The sequence below is a fragment of the Dermacentor andersoni genome, chromosome 3, assembly GCF_023375885.2.
Source record: "Dermacentor andersoni chromosome 3, qqDerAnde1_hic_scaffold, whole genome shotgun sequence".
NCBI classification, from domain to species: Eukaryota; Metazoa; Arthropoda; class Arachnida; order Ixodida; family Ixodidae; genus Dermacentor; species Dermacentor andersoni.
The window spans coordinates 208,126,446-208,153,887 of record NC_092816.1 but is presented as its reverse complement, the minus strand read 5'-3'; the positions used below and the strand labels follow the sequence as shown (position 1 = coordinate 208,153,887).

At 47.0% G+C, this 27,442-nt stretch overlaps 1 protein-coding gene across 2 annotated transcripts in view; it reads left to right on the top strand.

Moving 5' to 3' along the window:
- LOC129383050 (venom metalloproteinase antarease-like TtrivMP_A) overlaps positions 1–27,442 on the top strand; it is a 179,515-nt gene that overhangs the window by 120,533 nt on the left and 31,540 nt on the right. Inside the window, exons 10-12 of one of the 2 annotated variants that reach the window (XM_072287024.1) lie at positions 9,756–9,864; positions 19,086–19,226; positions 20,966–21,116. In XM_072287024.1, coding sequence (XP_072143125.1) covers positions 9,756–9,864; positions 19,086–19,226; positions 20,966–21,116 — 401 coding nt within the window. The remainder of the gene's footprint in view (positions 1–9,755; positions 9,865–19,085; positions 19,227–20,965; positions 21,117–27,442) is intronic. The other variant, XM_055067257.2, reaches the window with a different exon arrangement.

The following is a 27,442-nucleotide window of genomic DNA, read 5'->3' as shown; positions in this document are numbered from 1 at the left end:
GGTGGTGTACTTGGTCTCTGCACGCGATAGTGTGCGACTTGCGTAAGCGATCATTCTTTCAATACCTTCCTGCCGTTGTACAAGCACCGCACTAAGACCTGCGTTACTGGCGCCTGTATGAGCTTACGTGTCCGCCTCCTCGTCAAAGTGGGCCAAAACTGGCGCTGACACCAAACGCTGTCGAAGCTCGGTGAATGCAGTCACTTGATCTGAGGCCCAGACGAACGATACATCGTTCCTCGTGAGGCGAGTCAGCGGCTCCTCCATCTTCGAAAAATTTTCGATGAAACGCCGGTAGTATGCGCAAAGACCCAGGAAGCGTCGCACATATTTCTTGTCGGTCTATGTTGGAAACGTGGCTACAGCGGCAGTTTTCGCGGGATCGGGGCTCACGCCTTCCGCGCTGACCACGTGTCCCAGAAACATCGGCTCCTTGTGGACTAAATGACACTTCTGAAGCTTATGTGTGAGGTTAGCCGATCGGATGGCTTCGAGAACTTGCCGCAGTCGTTTCAGGTTGTCGTCAAATGTCGCCGAAAAAACAACCACGTTGTCGAGGTAGACGAGGCAGCTTTGCCACTTCAGACCAGCGAAAACGGTGTCCATCATTCGCTGGAAAGTTGCTGAGACAGAGACCGATAGGAAGTGCTCTGAATTCTTAAAGGCCATCTGGAGTGACGAAAGCAGTTTTTTCGCGGTCTCGTTCATCTACCTCAATTTGCAGCAACCAGTGGCGTAGCCAGAAATTTCGTTCGGGGAGGGCTCACGTTGCAGGTGGACCTCCTCCTTAAGAGGAAACATTAGGTAGGATGCTCCTATCTAAATACATGTATGAGGAGAATTCGTTTTTCTCGGCAACCACTGCTCCGAATTTGACGAGGTTTGTTGCATTTAAAAAAAAAACTTAAGTTCTAGTGACTGCTTGTTTCGAATTTTCGATTTAGGTCGTCAATATTTTATTGAAAAGTGGCAAAAATCGAAAATTTTCAGTAAACGAGAGAAGTATACAACTCTGTAAATCAGCAATGATAATTGATATCACAATTCTGTGAATTGCACATAATAGTACATCTACAGCGGACAAAATTGATATGTTACACATGAGTCTCAAAAAATTAAGTATTATGGAAATATGGCTTTTGCAGAACCCTTGTACATAACATAACCAATTCACGTAAGATACATATTGACATATCGAATTTGTCCGCTTTGTATGGTATACATAACATAACCAATTCACGTAAGATACACATTTACATATCGAATTTGTCCGCTTTGAATGGTGTAGTGGATGCCGTTTACAGAAACGCGATATCTGTTCTTGATGCATAGCTATTATTATTTAAACTTCGTGCTTCTATTTTTTTCGCACTTTCGAATTTTTCTAAACATTTTAAACAGAGTTCAGGCCCTAAATCAAAATTCCGCTTCCAACAGACACTAGAATTTAACATACTCTCTCAAATGCAACAAATTTCATTAAAAGCGATTTAGGAGTTATCTCAGACAACCGTTTCTGCTTTTTACATGTATCTGAATAGGCCACGTCGGAGTTGGGCCCGAGCTAAAGCTTTCTCTTAAACAATTTGCCTAGGGATCAAATACACGAATAATAACTGCATTGCCATTGCCAAAGATGCTGCAAACGAATTGTTGAACGCTACGCACTGTCAATACAAGTAAAATATATATTTTTTCATAAAAGAATATACTCGTATGTGCCAAAAATTGTGCCCAACATAACTGATGTCAATGCTTCCATGTATTTTGTCTATTTAATAAGTAAAGATAATATCACACGAACTTTAGAACTACATCAGTTCGAAGCCAGCAAAGCAGTGCATGCCGCTGATATGGAAAATGTAAAGGCCATGAAATGAACAAGTTGAGGACAAATATGTTAATGACACTTTGTCATTCAAGATCCTTGTTTACATTCCTGTACATATGCAACAGCCAGTGAAAAATCTCAATGACGCTTCCATTTGTTCCAGTGCATTACGCAGCAGCAGCTGTCACCGGTCGTGTATCGTGAGTAATTGCACCGAAATTATAGTCGCAACAGAGACCACGTATAAAAAGCATGAGTTCTGCAGAATATACGAGGGCGAGTCAAATGAAAGTGAGCTAATGCGAATATATAACAAACGGGGTACTTTAATTAAAAGTAGCCCCCATGAGCATTTAGACATTTGTCCCGATGACTAAAGAGTCGCGCAATTCCCGTCTCATAAAGCTCCTTGGGTCGCTCCTTCAAAACGTCTGCAACTGACTTTCACGACATCGTCCGAGACGAATCTGGTTCCCTTGAGCTGTTTTTTCGGTTGCCCCAAAATGTGGAAGTCGCAAGGCGACAGGTCTGAGCTGTGTGGCGGATGTTGCAGCGTTTCCCGCTTGAACTTTGCCAGTTTTGTATTAACCACATCAGCGACGTGGGAACGGGCATTGTCGTGGAACAAGATGACCCCATTCGTCAATTTTCCACGTAGTTTGTTCTTGATTGCGACACGCCGCCGATTCGGCGTTTCACAATATCGGAAACAATTGATAGTCTCTCAAGATTTAGCAAATACTATCAGTAATGGCCCCCGACAATCGAAAAATAAAAGTCAACAACACCTTACTGGTGGAAATGACGGCTTTTGCTTTCTTTGGGGAAAGTGAATTTGAATGTTTCCATTGTAAGCTTTGCTGTCGTGTTTCAGGCTCTTAGTAGTGGCATGATGGTTCGTCTCCGATCACAATTGCAGACCAGAAATCGTCACCTTTATTGTGATACTGGATCAGATGAGTAAACACAGCACTGATCTTCTCCGTATTCTGGCGGTGGTTCAAAATCTTGTGCATCCATTGCGCACATAAGAACCGATAACCGAGATGTTCATGAATTATGGCGTGAACCAAACCGTGACTGATGTTCACACGCTCTGCCAGTTCATCGATGCTTATCCTCCCTTCTTGTCTCATCAGCTCATCAACTTTTGCAATTTTGTTAGGGGTGATTGCACGATGGCTTTGGCCCGGTCTGGGGTCGTCTTTACAAATTTCACGCCCTTCTTTGAACCGTTTGTTCCAACGCTTCACAGTGGCCAACGAAATGCAATGTTCCATGTACACGGCAGCCATACGGTGACTGATTTCTTTTTGGGAAACACCTTCAGCTGTCAAAACCTGACGGCACCACGCTGCTCAACTACTCAACGGCACGCAACCATGTTCAACCCAGTGTATGAGATCATTAAAGAACATTTATCCTCACACCTGCGTGTCACTTTTGTAAATGAGAGATGCCTGTGGGCTATGCGCAGGCCTTGCAGATAATGAACAGAACCATAATTGCGCAGGGTGGGTAGGCTCACTTTCATTTGACTCGCCCTGGTACATTAGAAATGCGAAGAAGCAATGGAATATACAAATTCGAAGATACAGCTTGATAAAGGGCAAAAAGTGCCCCTGGAAACGAAGTTCACTGCACGTATACACAAAACCTCGCAACAAGATATTTAAACATACGTATAAGTAAGTCTCCAATAAATCTACGTATCTAAGAAAACGTCACGGTATATAATGCGTCAAATAAGGCAAATAAACATGTTGCGCAATCACAGATTCACACAATCCTAGATCCTGCCCCCATTCCATCCACTCCCCCCGATGTATCGCGCGCGACGGAAGGCGGCGCGCTTGCTCCTCTTTTCTCCCTTGCGCCCGCAAGACTGAGCCACTATCGTCGGCTCACCCATTTCCCCCCACCCCCCACACGCTTTCACTCGCACATACAGCTTGCGGCGCGGGGTTACGATGTTATCGCACTTAGACTTTATGCGGAACATGATGGCGACGGCGACGGCAGGAATGCGCCTAGAGTGTCCATATAATTGCTATCGCAATAATATAATAAGAGTATCCGGCAACTTAAGCTTCCCATGGCCCATTAATTTCCGCAAAAGAAATAACAAAATAGCACTTTCACCATACGACAATTCGCTGCACCGCAACAACGCTTCTTTTTTCGTTTTGTGGTGCGGGGGCACCGTAATGAAAAAAAAAACGCAAAGTATGTTGGTCACAATAGAATGCCTACTTTGGGCAACTGATATGGCTATTAAAGGAATATTGAAGAAAATACGAGACGCTTGGTCCACCAAGAACCAGGCGCATACTGCTCGGCATCCTACACCGGCGAGACAAGACTTTCTGGAGAGGTTGCGCTCAAGGAGAACGCGGTGCAATCCGTCGAGTCCCCACAGTGATGGCGGCTAGCGACCATTGTTTCGTTTTCTCGTCTGCTAGCTATAAAGCGTCCAAAGCTCTGCCAGGCGAAAATACACTCGGCCAGAGAAAACCGAACGCGCACGCAACACGAGAAAAACGCGTGCGCTCTGGCTGGCTCTGGCAGCGCGCGGGTAGGGGAGCGAGAACAAAAAATAAAATGAAGAGGCTCAATGTGTCTTCGCGATTAAAAGTCAAAGTAGAAAAAACTAAATAAGAACGTAGTTGCCTTGGCTGGCTTTAGTGTCTTCACTGGATGCTTTGGCGCAGGTGAAAAAAAAAATATTTTTTTGTGACATGACGGCACGAATGAACCACCACAACGCTTCGTCTCATCGGGCCTCGCTACGGGCTTTGTCAACTTGTCTGATAGCGTGTTGATTTGGCTTGTCTCGTTGTATGGCCCGATGTGCGACTTTGAAAAAGTCAATGCACCTTTGGCGTCAAATATTTATGGGAGCATTAAACTTACAAAGTTCCGCAATTGAAAATCTAAAGCACACGTTTGGAAATGTCAATGTACCTTTCACATCAGATGTTTATGAGAACTTTATACCCATAAAGTTTCAGAACTGATATCCACGCGCTCCATAAATTCCATGATAGAGTGCAGATTCCGCGGCCTCCGCGATATGCCGCGGCGAGCCCGTTCGCCATGAAAACACCCTTGAAACTTTGTGCTCGGATGGGGCTGCTTGCGCTATGTGACTGTGCATGGGCGTTGCCGCAAAATTCAGCCTGAGTTCGCAATTTTCGCGGTGAAATGGCTCTTCTAGCGTGAAAAAGACGCTCTAGACAAAATCCAGAATGATTTCCGGCGCCGGGGGTTGCTTTTGTCGGCGGTGCATGGACAGCACGAAAAAATTTCGGGGAGGGCTGAAGCCCCATAAGCCCCCCTCCCCCCCCCCCTGGCTACGCCCCTGGCAGCAACCGCTCTTTAGATCGAGAAACCAAAAATACTTAGCTCGCCGCGACTCGCCTAAAGAGTCATCGATACGTGGTAGTGGGTACACATCATTCTCGGTAACATCGTTGAAGCGTCGATAATCAACACAGAAACGAAGCGTTCCGTCTTTTTTCTTGACCAGAACGACCGGGGAAAACCACGGACTGTGCGAAGGCTAGGCCGTCGCACAGACTAAGCCTTCGCACAGACTCTGCCTAGGTACTACGGAGAAGTTTCTTAGCTCGTGCTGTATGCGTTTGTCCCTAAGCGTGCCGTCAGAAGTCGCAGGGCGCGGTAGTGCTGAACTTAGCGTCGGAAGTTGGCGGCTGGACGTAACAATATTTATTCAATCATGTTTGTTTTTTTATTATTTGAAACAACGCGTCCTTTTTTCGTATTATTGACGGCGCCGCCAGGACACCAAAGCGCCAACGGGGACAGCAAAGCTAGAACCCGGGCTGGTCCGTGGGTTGGGGCCCGCAGAGGCCTGAACACACCCTGGCAGGCTTCGGCCTCCACGGCCCCAACCCACGGGCCGCCCTAGTTCCAGCTAATTGATTCCCCCCCCCCCCCACTACCCCTTGGGTGCCCCGGAGATCCTGCGCCGCCTGCTTTATTATAACCTCCGGAACTCTCCTGAGGCCTCCGTTTGCCGGTTACATGTACAGTGCTTGTAAAAAATCAAATCTATCGTCGCGACGAGAAAAGTGACCTACGAATTATACAACACCGGTCAGAACCTTGCCCCTTCAGACACAGCGATCAGTAAATGCGGCGTCCATGCCCATTGCCTGCGCGGGCAGCCACCAGCGGAGCGTAAACAAACTCGACCGCACTCCGCAATACCACCATGTCTAGGGGACAAACGCATGCAGCACACGCTATGAAATCTCCTCCGTAGTGCCTAGGCAGAGTCACATATTCAAGGAGCAAAGGCCCTCAGGTTTTCTCTCTCGCACCCGCTGATACTCACGCCTGCGCAGAAACGTCGAGCGCCGCGAGAAACGCCCCGTCTCGCTATACCTACTAGTAATTGTAAAGATGCATCCCGGCCGGCACCGCCGCGGGAGTCTTTGACAGTTTGTGCCCATAGCATGTGCAATGCTCACTTTACTATGTCACAAAAAAGATGCAGATGCTGGGCTGTTGAGGTCGCGTGCTGGGTTGTGATAGCGTCAACATTACAATCGTCCATAGCCTGAAGAGAATGCTTGGACGTGGCGTCTCAACAGCGTGCGGGCCACATATGCAGAAGGAGCGTGTAAACAAGCGTAAGAAAAAATGTCTCCGAAGCGTGCAATCAGCGTCGCAGACACCCAGGCCCGAAAAAAGTGTCGTGCGAAACAGGTGCGTATTCGCTACGCAGCAAAACGTGGTGCAGACCGCGAATGTATGTAGGCATTGTATACAAAGAATTATATTATTCACCCGCCGTGGTTGCTTAGTGGCTCTAGTATTGTACTGCTAAGCACGGAGGTCGCAGGATCGAATCCCGGCCACGGCAGCCGCATTTTGATGGGGGTGAAATGCGAAAACACCCGTGCACTTAAATTTAGGTGCACCTTGAAGAACCCCAGATGGTCCAAATTTCCTGAGTCCCTCACAACGGCGTGCCTCATTATTAGATCATGGTTTTCACACGTAGAACACTACAATTTTATTTCTTAAAGATAATAATCAATTGAGTTAGGTAAAGCCCCATAATTCAAATGAAGTTTAACACTTCGGCCACGATGCGATACGGCATATAAGGCAGTGATAATTCTCAAATGTAACAAAATTATGAAGAATGACGCGCAATAACGCCTCAAGCAAACACATCTCCCTGTGTATTCTGATGACCACGCAGACAAACTGCAGTGGTGCACGCAAGGCAACGTTTGACATCAGCGCACCACTTGCCAGTTATTTGATCAATAGGCTACAGTGGGTAAGCATAAATACAGATAAATCTTCCTTGCAAAAAGTTGCTCAAGGTGTACCTCAAGGTAGTATATTGGGGCTACTTTTCATTACTTATATCAGCGACATTATAAACATAAACCAGACAATCCAATATGTCATATATGCAGATGACACTGTTTTTCACAGGTATGGACGTAAATGACATTATTTCTGCAGCAAATGCGACACTAGGTGACTTGTATGCATGGTCGACCGTAAACTCCCTACAAATCAATTGCTTAAAAACCAAAGCTGTTCTGTTTCGATCGAAGGGAACAACGTAGACGGCTACTTCAAAGCTATACCTGAATGATTCCGCGATTGATTTTTCTTCGACAGCTAAAGCATTGGGAATAATTTTTCACGAGCATATGTTATGGGATTCCCATAGTGAAATGGTAAGAAAAAAGCTAAGTAAGGCACTAGGCATGCTTAGGAGATGTCAGTCATTTCTGCCGACTACTCAGATGTTAACTATCTATAACACGTTTTTTTGTTCACAGCTACGCTATGGTCTTTTGGTGTGGGGCACTGGCACCCTTCAATCTAAGCAAAAATTATTCACGCTTCAAAAAAATGCATTACGTTGTATAGCAAATGCCGAATATAATGAACATACCTCGTCTTTATTCAACAAATTCAAAGTATTAAGATTTGATAACATGTATGAATATTGTTTATTAGTGTCCTTGAAAACTGAATTTAACAAAGGAAATTATAATCTTACCTCCATAGCATGCTTAGAGCGCAGCACCTCGTCTTGACCTGCTAGAGAGAGCGATTATTGGAAGGTTCCTCGATGCCGAACTAACTATGGTGTCCAAATGCTGAAACAATCACTCCCCCACGTACTAAACAAGTTCAGTTTTTCATTAGAGCGATTACGCCTTCTTTCGCGACAGGATATGTCCATTCTTTTTTACTGACATGATGTATTTCTTGTTTTGTTTTCTTGGTGCGAAAAATGCGGCATGAGATGCCGCATTTTTACGATTTTTAATTTTTTGTCTTCTCGAGGAGTGCAAATCTTTCTCCATTTTTCGCTTTTGTATAATTATATTCCTTGTTGTACCAATTTCACTATGTATTTATGTGCCTATTTACTTGTTTTCATGACTACTAATGCTGTCACTTTTCTGCCTTGTATTGCTGGGATGTGGAGCCAGTCAAGCTGCGTTTATGTCGCAGCTTTTTTTCCCGCATTCCACACCGCACACTGTATCTTTGCCTCATGTATGTATATGTAAACGTTGAAACACTGTGGTGAAATAAACTCCAACTCCAACTCCAACTTTTGTACTGTACTAAACGCTTAAGAACTTACGCATTCGCCGCCGACATAACCGCTAATTTTCGCCATTCAAGGGAAATAGCACAAAAAGCTTCGCTTACATCGAATTCCACACTGTGTGGGATCCGCATATTTCCTTAACAAAGGGCTACGCTGAATTTAGAAAGAAACAAAGTCGCAACGTAGGAAGTCGTGATAGTTTACCTGGTGCCAAAACAGTCCAAACACAGGAAAAAACTAAATTCCCGTCGTCGCACTGATGTGACGGCACTGCGATTTCAAGAAGAAATTTCGAGTAAAATTTTGATCTTCATTTCTTCAATTATTCAAAAACAGTTTTCTCACACAATACGTTTAAAAAATTTGAAATAATAGTTTGCCATTGGTAAGTGGTGTCAATTGAGTCCTACAAGAACATCTATATAGTTATGAGCGCTTCTTTCCCCCCCGTTCCGTACGTCTAAGGGTGCCCACTTGTGTCACCTATTATTTAGCCATTGTGGGTTATCTGAGTGACCACTTGGCGAACACATGCCAACCATAATCTTAAAAAGTATCGTTCTCAAGGTGAGCGAAAAAATTCACCAACCTCGCGTCCTTAATGAAAGAAGCGAGGATGCACCTAGCTCGCATTAAAGCACACAGCTTCAATGGCCCGGCCGATGATGATGAGAGTTCGGTAAGTTACGAAGAATTTCCGTGAAAATAAGAAAAGTGACTTTTTTGTCATGCAGTGTCATATAAACACGTCTGTGCATGCAACCCATCGTCTGCTATTTTTGCTTTCGTATGCTAAGATAGGTAAGGATATTTTCCCCGTGTTTTCTAAATTTCAGGAAAAGCTTGTTTGCATGTTATTTTTCCTATGGCTTCAAAATTTCCGGACATTTTGCATCACTAAGTGTAGCGAATAGACCATTGCAGTTGTGGAAATTGTTTCCCATCTGAGGTCGCTATAAGTATTTCTTCATTTACAGATAGCCTAACCTTCCCATTCCTTACATTACCAGGAGAACAATCATTCATGAAGCAAAGCTTTAATGGCAATTGTGCCTCGTGTGCAGTTACGACCAAGTGAAAGTCAAATACCTGATTTTTATTCGACAACTGCTTGTTAATATCGCTCGATCTCGTGAATATCTTTGAATGCGCTGATATTCTTCTTCTGTTGTTTTCTGTAGACCTTAATGATAGCAGCATTACCAAAATAAAAATTGACTCTAACAGCTACCGGCCTTTGGATTGGCCTTAACATTTGCTATTTTGTGAGCATATTTTTTATAACATCTAATCTTCTCACAGGTATGGCTTATCCAGGGAAAATCTGCACTAAGTGGAAAGGTGTCGTGGGAGAAGACCAGCCTGGAATGTTTTCTGGAGTGCAAATCGCCGCTCACGAAATAGGACATGCGTAAGTGTTCCTCGGGATTACTGTTTTCTCCACAAAAAAATATAACACAGCTATATAATTTTTAGCGAGAGAATAAACTTTCCCGTATCACTCACAACTCGTTCTTACATCTAGATAAGCCAGATGAGCGCGTACTCCCAGCTCTCTCAGTGGTTACGTTGTTTATTTATTTATTTTGTAAGTGGTATTTATTGAAGCTCGTGCGAGGAATCGCAAGTAGCTCTGTATGACCAGTCTTAGCTCTTGACATCAGCAGCTTGAGTTCGGGTCTCGTGCCGAAGCGATGGCAGTGCGCAGAGCGCTAGACGCATATTCCCGATGACATTTGCCCCCGAGGCGAAGATAAGCCATCCTGGCGACCTAAGGTGATGACACGATGAGGGGGTCGTGGTACGGCTTCAGGCGCCTGACGTGAACCACTTCGCGGCCACGGCGGCACTTGTCCGAAGGTGGCGTCACCGGTTCTATCACAGAGTTCATAGGCAATGCAGACTCCAGGATCCGGTACGGACACTGATATTTCGGAGCGAGCTTTGGGCTAAGGCATGGAGATTGGAAGGGCAGCCGAAGTCAGACGTGAGGACCCACGGAGAAGGACTGTATAGGCTTATTGTTGTCGCGGTGATCTTTTTGGATGCCTGGGCTATCCGACATGAATGAGCGAGCCAGTTGACGGCACTCTTCAGCATGGCGAGCAACTTCGGAAAGAGGCGGAAATTCAGAGGCGTCTGTGTGATACGGTAGTACGGGGTCAAGGATAGAGTGTGGTTCACGTCCATAACGAAGAAAAATGGTGAGAAGCCTGTGGTAGCCTTAATGGCCGTATTACACGCGTACGTCACAAAAGGGAGAACTTCGTCCCAATTGGAATGAACAGACGCAACATACATTGTAAGCATATCACCAAGAGTGTGGTTGAACCGTTCCATTAGGCCATTAGTGTGTGGGCGATGCGCCGTAGTGGTGTGGTGAATAGTGTGGCACGCGGAGAGTAGCTAATTGATAGCTTCGGACAAGAAGACACGGTCTCGATCGCTGAGAAGTTTTCGCGGTGCTCCGTGCCTTAAGATGAAATGCCGTAAGATGAACGCGGTGACGTCGCGAGCAGCAGCTGAAGCAAGTGCAGCAGTTTCGGCATTCTTGTCAGTGCATGGAAGAGGCCCATAAAGGTCCATGCCAACCCGGCCAAAGGACGCGCAGGACACTATAAAGGTTGCAGGAGCCTGTCGTATCAGGGGATATCTTGCGTCGCTGGCAGGCTGCACAAGGCTGAACCTATATGCGGACATAAGAATACATGACGCGCCAGTAGTACCACCGGTGGAGCCGCTCATACGTCTTCAGGACGCCAGCATGAGCTTGTCGTGGGTCTGCCTGGAAATATGCGCACCTGTCGGAACGCATATTCCTAAGGATTACCAGAAGCCATTTGCTGCCTTCCGGCTGATTGTTTCGGCGATACAAGATGGCGTCCCATGGCCCAAAATAGGTGGCTTGGCGACGAAGGGGTCGAGGGCATGTAGCCGTTGAAGAACTGATGAGAACGTGAGTGAGAGATGCAATCCCCGGATCTTTCCTCTGTTCAGACGGCATGTCAGCAACCGTAAGCGTCGCAACCGGGCACTCCATGGATGAGGATGGCGGTTCGTCAGATCGCATGGGCGTTCGGGGGAGCGCATCTGCGCCAGAATGTGGACGTTCCGAGCGATAGGTCACACAAATGTCAAATTCTTGGAGTCGAAGACGCCATCGTCCAAGACAACCCGACGGGTCTATCAGTGCCGCAAGCCAGCATAGTGCGTGGTTATCTGTCACAACATTGAAGGTATGGCCATACAAGTAAAGGAGAAATATGCTTAAAGCCTAAACTATAGCCAAGCACTCTTTTTCTGCGATAGAATAGTTGGTTTCTGCCTCTCTGAGGGCACAGTTCGCATAGGCAACCACATATTCCGGGAAGCCAGGCTTACGTTGCGCAAGGATTTCTACAACACCAATGCCGCTGGCGTCCATATGAACTTCGGTCGGAGCACTCGGGTCCTAGTAACGTGAACGGGCATTGAGGAAAGCAGACTACGCAAAGTGGTGAAAGCTCGGTCACATTCCCGAGTACAATCGTGAAGATCACCAGGGCCAGCCAGGAACTTCGTCAGGGCTGCGATGACGCAGGCAAAATTGGGCACCAAGTGACGAAAATAAGAGCAGAGACCGACAATAGTTCGGAGCTCTTTCACCGTAGTCGGCTGCAGAAATTCTGCGAGAGCGCGAAGCTTGTCAGGGTCGGGAAGGACGCCGTCTTTGGAAACGATGTGGCCAAGCATTGTCAGCTGGCGGGCTCCAAAGCGGCACTTTTTTCAAGTTGAAGGCCGGCGGTGGCAAGGCAAGTAAGCCCGTTGCGTAGACAAGAGAGGTTTGTGGTAAAATTACTGGAGGAAACTACCACGTCGTCTAAATTACACAAACATGTCTTTCATTTGAGGCCTTGTAAAATATTGTCCATCGTCCTTTCTAATGTTGCGCGTGCATTAGATAGGCCGAATGGCATTGCCGTAAATTCGTGCGGGCTGTCAGGCGTAACGAAAGCTGTCTTCGAGCGATCAGACTCATCTATCGGCACTTGCCAATAGCCAGATGGCAACTCCAAAGATGGAAAAGAATTCGTCCCCATGTAGACAATCCAGGGCGTCACCTATGCGCGGTGGAGTGTAGACATCTTTACGTGTAATATTGTTGAGGCGACGATAGTTCACACAGACACAAATCGAGCCACCTCTTTTCTTAACTAGTACTACGGCAGACGACCAAGGACTGCGGGATGGTTTGATAACATCACGTTCAAGCATGTCCTCAACTTGCTCTGTGATGATATGACGCTCGGTTGATGACACGCGGTACGGACGCTGGCGCAATGGTGCCTGATGTCCCATATAAATGTGGTGTGAAACGGTACTTGTGCAGCCTAATGGCGTTTGGTTCAATCAAAAGATGCATGAAAATAATTTAAAAGACTAAGTAGCCGCTCACGATGTGTCAGATCGAGGCTATTGGCAACAGAGCGATAAAAAACATCCGGCGGTGTCCATTCAGATGGCCTATGGGGCGTAATTGCTGTTACGTCAGCAGTAGCCACATCGTTGGCAACAGGAAAATGCACAATAACGGTAGCGCCCACAATCTGGATGGTGCCAATAATCTCGCCACCGTGCAAAGCCAAAGTGTACGAAACTCGGTTAGAAGCCAGTATTTCTGCAGCACTTTGGTGAACCATAAAGAGGGAGAAAGGCAATAATATAGGCTGGCGGCGACTGAAGGCGGCAGCTGGTGTAAACGTCGCCGTCGCGTCGGCAAGCGATGCGCGTGAAAGAGGAACAAATACAGCACTGTGAAAAGGAAGGTCAGTATCTGAAGCTAAACAGATTCTTCCAAGATCATGGACTTGAAAGTTGTGAGATGGGAAGTCGCACAGAACGGAGAACTAAACCTCAGCACACGCACAGTCAGTGATGGCATGATGGCACGAAAGAAAATCCCAGCCGAGAATTACATCGTCTGAGCGACAAGTTAACACAAAAAAATTTTACGAATACATAATGTCTCTAATCAGCATCCTGACAGTGCACATAGCGCCTAGCTGAACTTCTTGTGCACTAGCTGTTCTAAGCGATAGCACCGAAGGCGTCATGGTCACTTTCCGTAATGAACGACCAAGCTTTTCACTAATAACAGATACAGCAGCACCTGTAGTGACGAGCACAATATATTTGATGCCATCAACGGGCTCTCCAATAACGTTGGCGGGTGAAAAGCGAGGACTTTGATATTCCGATGATTACGCAGTTCATGCCTCAGGAACTGCGGAAATAAGTTATCCGCCTCAGTGGTACTCGAGCTGTGTTTACGACGCCTGGGTGAGAGTGAGCGGCGACGCGGGGAAGACGAGCGATGAGTATCATAGGGCTGTGAATGGGAAGCTGCTGTGTCATCAGCAGCGTAGACTTTCGGTGGCGGCTGTTGTGGCCTACGCAATGGTCCGAAGCCTTAGCTGGGGGCTCGTGTGGTGCCCATGAAGGCCTGGAAGCGTCGGCGGCACAAGCGTGCTACATGTCCCGGGGAACAACAGGTGTCGGATATTAGATGGTCGTCAGCAGTGCGCCAAGGATTTGTTCCCTGCTGCTGTGCGCTGAAGAAGGAAGCCGCCGGCTGGCGAGGCGAAGGCGGAGGATAGAGCACCGGCGGGCGAGGAGCTGCTGGCAGAGGAAAAAACCCCAGCAGGCGAGGTGCCCTTACAACGTGTTCAGCATACGTCACAGGTGCGGCCAAGGGAGGCAGCCAACACAGTGATAAAAGAGCTTCGCTCACTTGGTCTTCAATCATCTGTCGGATCATTGGAGCCAAATTGTTAGAAGGCTTCTCCGTTGTTTGCAAAATGGAGAGCTGTCATGCGACCTTCTCACGCACAAATCCTTTTATCTGCGTCAGCAGAGTTGTTTGGTTGTCGCCAATAACCAATGTGCTAGAATTTTCCGTGGGTGGTGGGCGCCGAGCTAAGATGCGTTGTTTCCGTAGCTCGTCAGAACTTAGGCACAAATTGACAACTTTGGCTACTCTACGGGCATCCTTAGCTAACATTTCAAAGGTGTCCTCATCGATGCCTATCATAATGCCTTTTATCTTGTCCTCTTCTGCCATTGAAAATTTCACGCGCCTACACGTGTCAATGGCATCGTCGATGTAACTTGTGAAAGTTTCTCCGTGATGTTGCGCACGCCTACGCAAGCGGTCTTCAGCGCGCAGTTTGCACACAGCGGGCCGCCCGAACACTTCTGCGAAACACGTCTTGAATGCACTCCTTGTTGTGAAATCGTGTTCGTGGTTTCCGAACCAGAGGTTCGCGATGCCGGTTAAGAGAAACAGCGCGTTGTGCAACTGGATGGCATCGTCCCACTTGTTGTGTTGGCTCACCCGTTCCTACGATGAGAACTAATCCTTCACGTGATGATCATCGGTGTCACTACAGCTGTCAGGATCACGCTGGCACACCACACCAGAAACGATGACATCTGGAGGCTGTGGTGTACCTGCCTGAGTGGTTTTGTCAGGCTTTATCGCCGCAGTAGGTAGCCGTTCGGCCTCGGAGTTACTGTTTTGGAAGTTACCCCGCACTTCCACCAAATGAAAAGTGGATTTATTGAAGCTCGTCCGAGGGATTGCAAGTACCTCTGTATGACCAGTGCTAGCTCTTGGTATCAGCAGCTCGACCTCGGGTCTCGCGCCGCAGCGATGGCAGTGTGCATAACGATACATACCATATTCCCCACTACAATTTATTTATTTATTTATTTATTTATTTATTTATTTATTTATTTATTTATTTATTTAGACGTTTTTCGAACTGGTAAGTATTCGAGTGGAATATCGTGTTAGTGCGCGGGTGAATTCCTGTGTACCGCAGGCATGGGAGTGCGTAAAAATTATAAAAGCCCTTAAAGACAAAACCTAAGAAATTCAAGAACTATGGGCACATTACCTTAGTCTTGGTAGTTTGTAAAATAGTCACCAAGGTAATCTGCTCTTGAGTCAGGGCAATGCTCGACTTCCGTTAAACCAGATAATAGACTGAATTCTGGAAGCGGTATTAGTAATGGATCCCATCCGTGTCTTCAATCATGTAATTGAGGAATATTCAGAGTGCAACTCTACGGTGCCCTAATAGATCAACAAAAAATGTCAAATTCAGTATATATACCAACAGTTATTGAGGCACTATGGAGTCAGGTAGTGCAGGAAACATGAGTGCATATCTTAGTGAATATTTAAACAGATTCTATATGGCTGCCGTAATCCATCATAAAAAAATTTGAAGACACTTAAGCACTTCCTATTACTTGTAAATGCGAAAGAATGAATGTCCACTTGAAGGCTGCTGAGCGGTTCTTCAAGTATCCAGCTCCTCGCGGGCAAGCAAGCGCGTTGAGATGCTCGAAGTTTTGATTTTGCTTTACCAAGGCGCAGTGAGAACGCAAGCCGGAGCTTGCGTGGGCAAGGAAGGCGCGGATAACGCAGGCTTCCTTAGTTTCGGTGCTTGTTTCCTGTGCGGTACACAAAGTCGTAGACCCAAGAAGTACCGACGCGCTGAGCCGCCTAACCCTCAACGAAGCCATTGAGGACTCGCTTCAAGTTGGCTGCGTGTTGGCAACGGCCACATAAGATGACCCGACATTGTCCAAGCTGTACAAAGTTCTACAGGAAAACCAGCGCTCGAAAACTGCAAGAAGACAGCTTCAACGCTTTTAACGTGATAGCGATAAGGGCGCCGTGTCGCAAAGAATCTGGTGTCGGTGTCCCGCGCCGACCGTCTTGTCAGTGAAAAATTATTACGAACCACGCATACCAAACCAGGCACGCATTCCGCGTAGCTCAAGGGCGTTACTGAACTAATGAAATTTCTCACAGTAACACGTGTTCTAAAAATTGAGAAGTACAACTTACACACAACCAAGAGACATGATAGCGTCGGATGATAATTTAAGTGTACGAGATAACATAATTCTGTTACGTGGTTACACAAAGACAAACCACTTTTCCAGCCTTTCTACCATCCGTAAAGCGGCACGCCCCGCTCGGTTCTTTGCAACAACACCACACAGATGGCGCTCGCCTCCGCAGACCCGCGGCCCACGCAAGAGGCCGCGTTCCTATGCGAAAGCTCGCCTTCGTGCATCCCTGCTATTGTTTTCCGCTAAACATTAAGGTTAGATAAGCTGCATTTGGCGGGAAGCGTGAGAATCAGTCAGGAGTCTTTGAATGCTATCGCGTTCATCTCTTAAAGGCGGAGCTTAATCGTCCTCCAAACTTTTCGCAAGAGAGCTACGGAGTTGAGCTGTCATTGTGGCTGCATCTCGCTAGAGTTACGAGTTGTCGTTACAGGCCCATTTCGCCCACAAGCCTCTGCTCTCATCCACGCCGAACACAGGCATTGTTGCAATGAAGAAGTGCGCCCACAGCTACATGTGGAGGCGAGGAATAGACAAGGATATCAATACACTTGCGGCAGAGTGTACAGCAGGCCAGGTTAATCAACGCACTCCGCCACGAGCCCCAGTTCCGGACTGGGACAGACCGAGCATAACTTCGCGCAAATTGCACTTCAATTTCGCAGGCCCAATTGACAGGTCCACATTTCAGGTGGTAGTGGGCGCCTACAGTGAATGCACTGAAGTTCGCCATACGAATAAAACAACATCGGCAGGTGTCGTCAAAACCTGCGTTTATCGTTTGCGACGTTTGGACTGCAGCACAAAGTCAAACAACGTAACCGCATTCGTGTCGGTAGAAATAAAGAATTTATACAGTCACAAAGGCATCATGTAGGTAACACTGCTGCATACCACCCAGCTACAAACGGACAGGCTGAACAGAGTGGTTAATGCACTTTTAGCACAGAGCGGGCCGAACCACTAACAGCTTTATAAAGTCGAGAGAAGCCAGCAAATCCAGCTGCCCTATCTGGTAGAAATTAAAATCTCTGGCCACCGTGTTAGCAAGGATATGGACGCGGGTCTATTTAGTTCGAGAAGGCGCTTTCCATCTTGCTTTCGTGGCAGTCTAGCGTAGATTTGCTCGTTGATAATAAATACGGCTTCACCCGCGTCCATATCCTTGATAACACGGTGGCTGGAGATTTTCATTTCTACCAGATAGGGCAGGGCAGCTGGATTCGCTTGTTTCTCTCGACTTTAAAAAGCCGCTTGTGGTTCGGCTCGCTCTGTGCTAAAAGTGCATTAACCACTTTGTCATTTGTCTTCCTGCTAAATACCACTTTGCCATTTACCTTTGTTAAATACCCTACATTCTTTCACCAGTGACACCGTACCTTTAGATATTTGCATTTGGTTCTTTCGTGCTTATCTCCTCGTCGGTAGCAATATCCGCCAGAAAAAAAGCTTTGCGGTTTCTTTTCTTTAGGGTTTCCTTGTGGGTGGCCTTTCTTGATGACAGAGTGGACGACTCTATCCATTTGAGGAGTTACATCGGATGGTCGCAAGCTCTTCAATTCTGTTTAGACGAGTTCCGCTGCTTCTGCCAACTCTCAAGCTGTTTCGAAGTGGAGCTCTTTCTTCTCAAGCAGCGTCGCCTGTACGGCCGTGTTCCGGAACCACATAATAAACCGGTCGCGTAGTGCGTCGTCCAGAAAATTTCCCAAGGCGCACGTGGCAGCCAAGTGCTTTACTTTTACGGCAAACGCCGAGACTGACTCCGTTTCTAGCTGGTACTGGTGGCTGAACTTGAACCTTTCAGCTATTGCTTGGCTACCTGGGACATAGTGTTCCTTCAAGACTTTGACCGGGTCCTCGCACGACTTTTCATTCCGTTTAGCAAGCAACCGAATGTCCTGGAGGTACTTGTGCGGGGGCTAACCGAGAGCCGTGGTGAAAGCGCACTTCTGAATGTTGCCGTCTTCGATTTGCGTTACTTTCTAGTAATTGTGAAAGCGAGCCATATACGAATTTTTGTGAGCGCCTTTGATGAAGGAGTCGAATTCCCAAACATTCCACATATTAAGCCGTTCCGCATGCCCTACTTCGCTTCGCTCGGTGCCAATGCTAGCTAAGAATTCGCCGTCATGCTCGTCGCCAGATGATATAGGAAGACACACACACACCCGGAGCCAGCGAATGACTTCCATTTATTCAGAGAACGCGCCGTGCTTACCTAGCTTACGTCAAAACTGCAGCGAGGCCTGCCGCGAGCGTTGATAGCGGAGCCCTTGCTATTAACTTCATCACTGGTCTCTGCGCCTCTTTCGCTCTAGAATGTCGTCACTTTTCGCATGTTAGGTGTGATTTCTGGCTCGTAACGTTTGCGTACCTACATTTCCTGTACGTCCCGCCGGCTTGTCATTCTGCCATTTATGCCAATGTATCCTTTGCAATTGATATCAGCCATTTCATTTCACACCTAAATGTAACATTTAAATATTCCTGTTACAAGATAAGAACAAATTACTGTCTCTTGCATAATGCTCTCAAATAAGTATTCAGAGAACTGTTGTTGCGTATTTATAACGCTTAATACATTCAATATGCCACTAGATGCTAATTACTGTTTTGAATCTGGGAGTCTAATACTTCTAGTAGCAATCGGTGAGTTACGTTCATGCCAAGCGCATTTCTTATCGAGGTACTATGTTACACCATATTACGCCAATCCATTCTTTTCAGATTAGGGTCTGTACATGATGGCCAAAGCAATTCCACTCTTTGCTTGGCAAAAGATGGATATGTGATGAGCCCGAAAGCTGGAGGACGGAATTCTTACACATTTTCGAACTGTACCATTGTTGCCATTAGCGCGCTTTTGAGGTGAGTGATCTGGACATCGTAGAACTACGATTCTTAAACGTGCGTCCACAGCAAAAAATGAGATGTTTAGCTCTATGCGAGAAGTATGCACACATTCTGACGTAATAGTCCAGCGGAAACCCGCAAGGTGGAAAGAAGTAATTAATTACTTATCTCCACCTTGCGGGTTTCCGCAGAACTATTACGTCAAACTCCTGCCTTTGCTTTGAGTTTTTGACTAATTCGAGTTCGCTCTGCCATCTGCTAGCCGCCTAGTTAGCTCAAATAGTAGCAGACCGGCTGCCCCGGAGAGGCAGTGGTACCGGACCAGGACGAATTTTTTTTTAACTGCGAGGCTTTCTTTCGAGGAACCCGTATGGGTTTCCTTTGTAGCAATGGCTACGAACGGGTGGATGCCTGATTTTTCCTTAATTATGCACACATTCTTCACGCCATGTTTGGAAAACATGTTTAGGGACAAGTGCAAGAGGTGGTTTTACAAGGATGATTTTTTTACATAGGCAGAAACATTCGCTTCATTACAGTGCAATGAGTTTTGTGTTAAGACATGTTGAGTATCTATTTTTGACAGTTATAGCAATACTTACTAGGCGGCTGCTGAACAACCTTAATAAACGACCACACTACTGCATTGCCGGAAGGGAAGCGGGCATCCTTGAACACGCACAACAAACACAGTATGCCATATTTCAAGGTTAGTACCAATATTTTAATACAAAGCATTCTTGGCGAGTTCCACCCAGGTTTCAGTAGTGACTGTCTGTTGGCTACATAGCGACAATCTGGCCGTTTCCGTGGTGATATCCCCAAGATAGGGCAATGTAAAAATGTGGACCGATCCCAAATAACATTCAGCAAGTTCCTCTTGGGCCACAAGATATGTGCCACTGGTATGTGCCTGAGGGAAAACTTGGTAGGTTCCGCTCTTCAATCAAGCTCTATGGTGAAAACTTGTGTCATTGGGTAGTGTGGACCGTTGTTACGGTATATGCCCCTGGATATGTGTCCCTCAACGTCAATAGGGGCCCTTTCTATGGGTATGTGTCACTGGGTTCACTTGCGTTGCACATATTTGTCACAACTTTCCCTATCGCTAATGTGTCGTCACTGGCACAGGTGAGATTTAACAGCTGCTGGCTGCCAGAGTTACTTGCAAAGGCAATGCACATAAAACGATAACGTGCGTGACCTGAAAATTTCGCAGGGCGAAATAGCCTGGGTAATTTTGGATTGTGTGCAAAACTTGTATGCTTAATTGTGCAATTTGGGGTTGTGTGCGCAACAAACCTTAGCCCTGTACAAAGGTGCTCTGTATGTGCTTACAACTTATAATATGTTTTAGTAAACATATAGTGCAGCTATTTTTTGGGACCATCCGTGTTGAGCAATTATCTACTGTATATATCATGAGAAGCCAACAAACACTGACACCAATGACAACATAGGGGAAATTACTTGTGCTTAATAAATCAAAGAAAGAAACGATAAATTAATGGAAATTAAAGTGGATGAAAAAACAACTTGCCGCAGGTGGGAACCGAACCCACATGCGAAGGTTGTGCAAAGGTCTCTTGCCGGTCTTCTCAACTCTTCAAGGTGTCTTACGCATATAAATAATATGTCAGTGTTACTGTCCGCTCTGCAGCAAAATTACTGTCACGAAATTGTGACAGTTGCCTAGATGATAACGTTTCGCATTTCAACAACTTTCATTAAAACTACACTGTTCCGTCATACAGGACAAGAGATGCGTATTGTTTACTGCGCAACAGCAACAATGGCTTTGTTCGGCTGCCTAATTCCTTCAAAGAATTACCAGGAGCTGTGATTAATGGCAGTGAATTCTGTAAGAGGCACTTTCCCAAGTACCCTGCTGTTCAGTATGTGAAGGTATGAGGTCTTTCTCTTTATTTCTGGAGGAAGTTAAGGATGCAATTGCTGCGCTTCTCAGACCTTGATACAAGCCAAGAGGCACCTCGTATCTCATTTTGTTGAAGCTAGCATGAACATGTTTATTGATATAAAGTACGCTAGAATAAATAAATAAATATATATATCTGTGTGTGTGTGTGTGTGTGTGTGTGTGTGTGCGTGTGCGTGTGCGTGTGCGTGTGTGTGTGTGTGTGTGTGTGTGTGTGTGTGTGTGTGTGTGTGTGTGTGCGTGTGTGTGTGTGTGTAATACAACGGGGGTGTGGGCCTAGCTGCCCTAGTTCTAGCTTTGTAGCGGTATGCTGCAACAGATCGGTGCTATAGCGATACGCGAAGCAAGCGCTTCTCGTCAACTTCTTTTTCACCAGCACCATGCCCACTGCCCAGTGCCTTCAGTACAATCAATCCCAACGGAAAGAGTAGGCATCCTGGCGATTTAAGGATAGGAGAACACAGGGGGGTCATGACACTGCTTGAGCAGGGAGACATGGACAATTTCCTGGCCGCGACGACGCTGGTCGGAAGGCGCTTCCATTGGCTCGATGAGGTAGTTTACCGCGGTTGTTTGTTTCAGTACCCGATAAGGACCGTGGTACATGGAAAGCAGTTTGGAGGAAAGGCCTGGAAGTGTAGAGGGCACCCACAACCAGACGAGCGAGCCAGGAACAATGCATGTAGACGCAGTGGATGAATCGTGGCGATGCTTTTGGCGCCAATGGTCCTGGGATGTGAATGAACGAGCGAGCTGGCGACCTATTTCGGCGTATGCAGCCTCTCTAGAAACAGTCGTCCACTCCGAAGCATCTGGACGGTAAGGTAGAATCGTGTCCAAAGTACATGAAGGTTCGTGTCCGTAAAGGAGAAAGAAAGGGGAGAACCCAGTGGTGCTTTGCGTGACAATATTGTAAACTTAGGTGTCGAAAAGTAGAATGCGATTCCAATTCTAATGGTCAGCTGAAGCACACATGGCCAACACGTCGCCAAGGGTGCGGTTAAAACGCCTGTCATCCCACCAGTTTGAGGATAATGTGCCGTGGAAGTGCGGTGGATGATGCGACACTCCTTTAGCAATGCTGAAATGACTTCAGAGAAGGAAACGCGACCGCGGTCGCTTAGTAATTCTCGAAGTGCTCCATGGCATAAAATCAGGTTTGAAGGATAAAAGTGGCGACGTCTTTTGCTGTGGCAGATGCTAGGGCTGAAGTTTCAGCGTACCACGTGAGGTGGTCGATAGCAACAATAACCCAGCGGTTGCCGATTAGAGTGTTAGGAAGCGGACCGTATAGGTCAATGCCTACGTGGTCGAACACTCGCGCGGGACATGGTAAAGGTTGCAAGGGGCCGGTGGCATGTTAAGGTGGCGTCTTGCATCCTTGGAATATGTGTGATGACAGGATATACTGAGAACAAAACGGTACATACCGCGCCAGTAGTACCGAAGCTGGAGGTGAGAGTAGGTCTTTGATACACCGGCGTGACCGCATTGTGGGTTGTCGTGGACCGTAGCGCAGATGTCGGAACGTAGATTTCGGGGTATAACAAGCAACCACTTGCGGCCGCTGGCATTGTAGTTGCGGCGGTACAGCAGGTTATCCCGAATGATGAAGAGCGCGGCTTGACGATGGAGCGTCCGAGAGATCGGCGATGGCGACTGACTAGACAGGAAGTCAATAAGCGAAGAGATCCATGCGTCTTTTCGCTGCCCTGATGGCATGTCGGAAATGCTGTGGGCGAAGGCACCGCAGGTGGAAAGAGACGAGTGGACAAGACAAGAAGGCAGGGGTGACCGGGATTGAGCGTCTGCGTCTGAATGCTTTTGGCCTGAGCGATAAACAACGCAGATGTCATACTTTTAGGCGCAATGCCCAACGGGCGAGCCGACCAGCTGGATGTTTAGTGAAGATAGCCAGCATTGGGCATGATGGTCGGTCATGAGGTCAAATTGACGCCCATACACATAAGGACGAATTTTCCGATTGCCCAAATGATGGCCAGACATTCCTTCTCAGTAACCGAGTAGTTCGCCTCGGCTTTGGCAAGGGTGCGGCTGGCATACGCCGACGACGTACTCTTCGAAGCCATCCTTGCGTTGTGCAAGAACAACGCCGAGTCGACACCACCATCGTCCGTATGGATCTCTTTTGGAGCAGAGGCATCGAAGTGTCGCAGTACTGGAGGAGATGTGACAACGCGTCACATTTCTTGGAATGCGTCTTCACACGCCGGTGACCAGGCCGATAGGTCAGACTTGCAGGTGAGGAGCTGCGTCAAGGGGGCGATGATAGAGGCAAAGTTACGGACGAAGCGTCGGATATATGACCATAGGCTGATGAAGCTGCGAAGCCCTTTCATGGTGGTTGGTTTAGGGAACTCGGATACCGCGCTAAGTTTCGTGGGGTTCGGGAGGATTCCTTGTTTTGAAACTACATGGCCGAGAATAGTAAGCATGTGAGCGCCGAAGAACATTTCTTAAAGTTTAGTTATAGTCTTGCAGTGGAGAGGCCCGCAAGGAATTGCTCGAGGCGGCTGAGGTGCCTCGCAAAGTTGGTGGAAAAAAAACACAATGTTATCTAAATAACAGAGGCACGTTTTCCACTTCAGGCCTCGAAGAATGGTGTCCATAATTCTCTCGAAAGTGGCAGGCGCGTTGCCAGAGGCCGAACGGCACGACGGGAAATTTATATAGCCCATCACTTGTTACAAAGGGTGTCTTTTGGCGATGGGCCTGTACCATTGGCACTTGCCAATACCCGGAGCGCAAATCCAGTGAGGGATAGAATTGCGCTCCCTGTAGACTGTCCAAGTCATCGTCGATGCGCGGCAGAGGATAGACATCTTTGCGCGTTATTCGGTTAAAGCGGCGATAGTCGACGCACAACCGTATGCAGCCATATTTTTTTAACGAGGACAAGCGGAGATGCGCAGGGACTTTTAGAGGGCTGGATGATGCCACGGTCCAACACGACGTCAACGTGCTGGTCGATGATCCGGCGTTCAGCGGCCGACACACGATGCGGACGCTGGCGCATCGTGTTCACCGGTGTCGATACGGTGAACGACTGAGGACGCTCGGCCGAAGGATGGTTGGGGAATATCAAATGATGCAGGAAAACGCTGGAGGATCTTGGTCATTTCTGTGTGCTGCGAAGGTGTGGGTTCGGAGTCGCCGGCACGTCGACGACGTCTACAGGGGCATGGGTGGCGGCAGGAGGAATGACGGCCCAAATCGGAAGTGATGCCGTATCACAAAACATGATGGCAGGGAGAACGCAATCGAAAGCTTCAGAGCTACCCAGGCAGTCGACGCGGATTAGGGATGATGGGCACGCGGACGGATTGCACACGTAAAGGGCAGCAGAACAGTCGCAAGCAGTGACGACAGCAAACGGAAGTTCCGGCGGCGCCATCAACGGATAGTTCAATTTCGTTCGCCGGGGAAAAATGAGGCCTTGAAATGTTCGACATAATCGCAGTTCTTGCCTCTGTAACTGCAACTGTTAGTTTTCCTCTCTCTCGGGCTGCGCTGGGTCGGCGAAGCATTGGGGAAGTAGATCGGCAACGTCAGGAAGGCGACCGGCGTGAATCGAACAGGTGGCGACTGTAAGACGAGCCCGGAGGAAGGTTAGATGGGTCCTGACGCGGAAGTCGAGCAGGCCTGTAGCTTGGTGGGCTCCCACTGTAAGGTAAACGGTAACTGCGACGGCGGCAGAATCGTGCTTCTTGGCCCGGAAAATGGCAGGAATAGCATAGTGGCCGGTTATCAGGTGTTCGCCACGGGTTGATGACACCCAGGTTTCCAGCGGCAGAGTAGGGGACGAGAATCGGACTTGAAGGTGGTGGCGGCACATGGAAGGTGCCGGTGGCCTGGTAGGCGTCATGAGCCGGAGGAGGATAAGGCCGGGCGACAACGTCAGCGTAAGTTAGCGGTCCAGCAGCCGACTGCGGAGGAAGGGCACGTGGCAGCGCCGCGGCAACTTGCACCTGAATTACATGACGAAGCGAAGAAACCAAGGTTGTCGACGGCTCGGGTGTGCTATTCCCCAGAGAGAGTTGGCGTGCGACTTCCTGGCAGATGAACTGCTTTATCTCCGGCATTAAAGCAGAGATGTCGGCAGCGTCGCAGCCAAAATCCAAGGCAGATAGATACGTGGTGTCCTGCTTCAAATTTCTAGACTTAGACAAGGCACAACATGAGCCTTTTACGTAAGACTGTTGATTTGACTGTGGATAATAGGTATCAGTTTGCACAGCCATAGGAAGGCAGATGGAGAAAGATTGATTGTAATCAGCAGTCAGAATGACCAACTCAAACTGCATTACACTCCCTTACGCAGAACTTCATAATACCAGGGCCCCGCTTCTGAATCCGCAAGTGATAATGGCTATCATAACTTGGCTAAACATTTTACCGAGACGATAGCTTCTCTCTCTTTCTCTGATGCTTGTCTTTGTGATGCGTAGAATATTGTTAGATTTTGGCGGTTACAAGTTTTCGCCAGGTTGCTCGGCGGATGCATGCCTCATTGCATTAAAAATGTATTCAGTGGTCTTCACATCTTCTTTCGCTGTTTACAAACAAGGGCCCTAATCGGCTTCCGGTTTTGCCCAGTGATTTGTTAAACGTCGCGGACAGAAAAGACAATGGCGACTAGCAGCTAAGGCTCTGCGTGCCATCAGCAACTCAGCCTATGACGAACACACTGAACCCCATTTTAAGAAACTTCAAGTTTGTCCGGTAAACTTACTATTCGGTGAGTTAGTCTTGCAACGGTACCTTACGGGAAAAAAACGAGGAAATCACTTCATTGAACGCCTATCCAACACATCCAAAAGCATAAAAATACAATACTCGTCATAGTGCAACCTGGTTCATATCCCGGACACGCACCAATTATGGAACACAACTACTTTCTCAGTCATTACCGTTCTTGTTAAATTCACTTGGTTTCCGATTACTCACTTCGTTCCTTATGTTTCTGCAACAATGATAAAGGTAAATTGCATTACATTGCTTGGATTACAATTTTTCTCTGCGTAATTTAGATTCCTCTGTTGTCATAGTTGAAATGCTACCTAACAATGTCCGATTGGTGTTTCGAATTCCTTCCTTTTTTTCTTTGCAGCAATGATGATTGTCCTAGTATTATACTGCTTGAATAACACTTTTTTTCTCATTGCGTACATTTGGATTCTTCCCTTGCCTATGTGTAATGCTACCTAGGAATGTCCGATTGCTGTTAGTAATTCATGTTTTGCTTGATTTTGTACACAAATTTTGAGAGGGTCGCAGATCCTTATCAAGCCAAATTGATTTTGGCTTTTTGTCTGTGTTTCCTACATCATGCGTATATGTGAAATAAAATTTGATTTTATTTGATTTGAAAGCGTGTTAACACGAAATCCTGCCAATTTGCAACAGCTGTGCGACGCACATAACCACGATTTCGAAAGTCAACTACACTGATTTGCCGTAAGTTACACGAGAAAATATGATTATTCATGAATATTATTGCGGCGTGACGCCACCTTTCTATAACTCATAACGTAAAAACATTCTTTCCTTATGTTGAAACCGCTTATAAACATGTTTTTTTGTTTCTTATAATTGTGTTTCTCATAAACTGTTTCTCATAAAAACTTATAATTCACGGAACCAGAGGTTCCTTGGAGGCCATACGGTCGCTGTTGTTATCGCACGTGCGCTACCTATTTTAGACAAACAATTGTCTAGTCAAATTTCAAACACGACGAAAATAGCGTCGTGCATTCTGCAATGTTACCCATCACCAGCGATCACTCTGAACGTACGCATATTCAGGGTGTTTCCACAAAAATATTAAGTATAGTTAAAATAGCCGTTTTGAAATAAAAGGACCGTTACTTCGAAGAAATGCCTTCGGTGGTGGCGACCGCGGGATGAAGGGTCATACGATGCAATTGGTCGCTATTTAGCAAATATTCATTAGTTAACTTTTGAGCTTTTAGTTTCAGCCGGTTCATCGTAATTTCGAAATTGAAACGAGCTCTCCATACAACCCATATCAACTTGTAGATCTCGGAAAGTGCGATTGCGCGCAAAACTGCGGCACAACACATTTTGTTATCAGAGCCTGCGAAACCTAAACTGACAAGCTGCAGCGAGCACCAAGCCGTACCCACTGAGGCGACGCTCTGCTTGCGTCACCCAGCAGCCAAGCGCGCTGCAACAGCGATGAACCAGGAGCCACAACGCGCTGTGTTCTGTCGTTCTACCGGTTGAACACCAGTAAAGCAATAGATGAGGGATG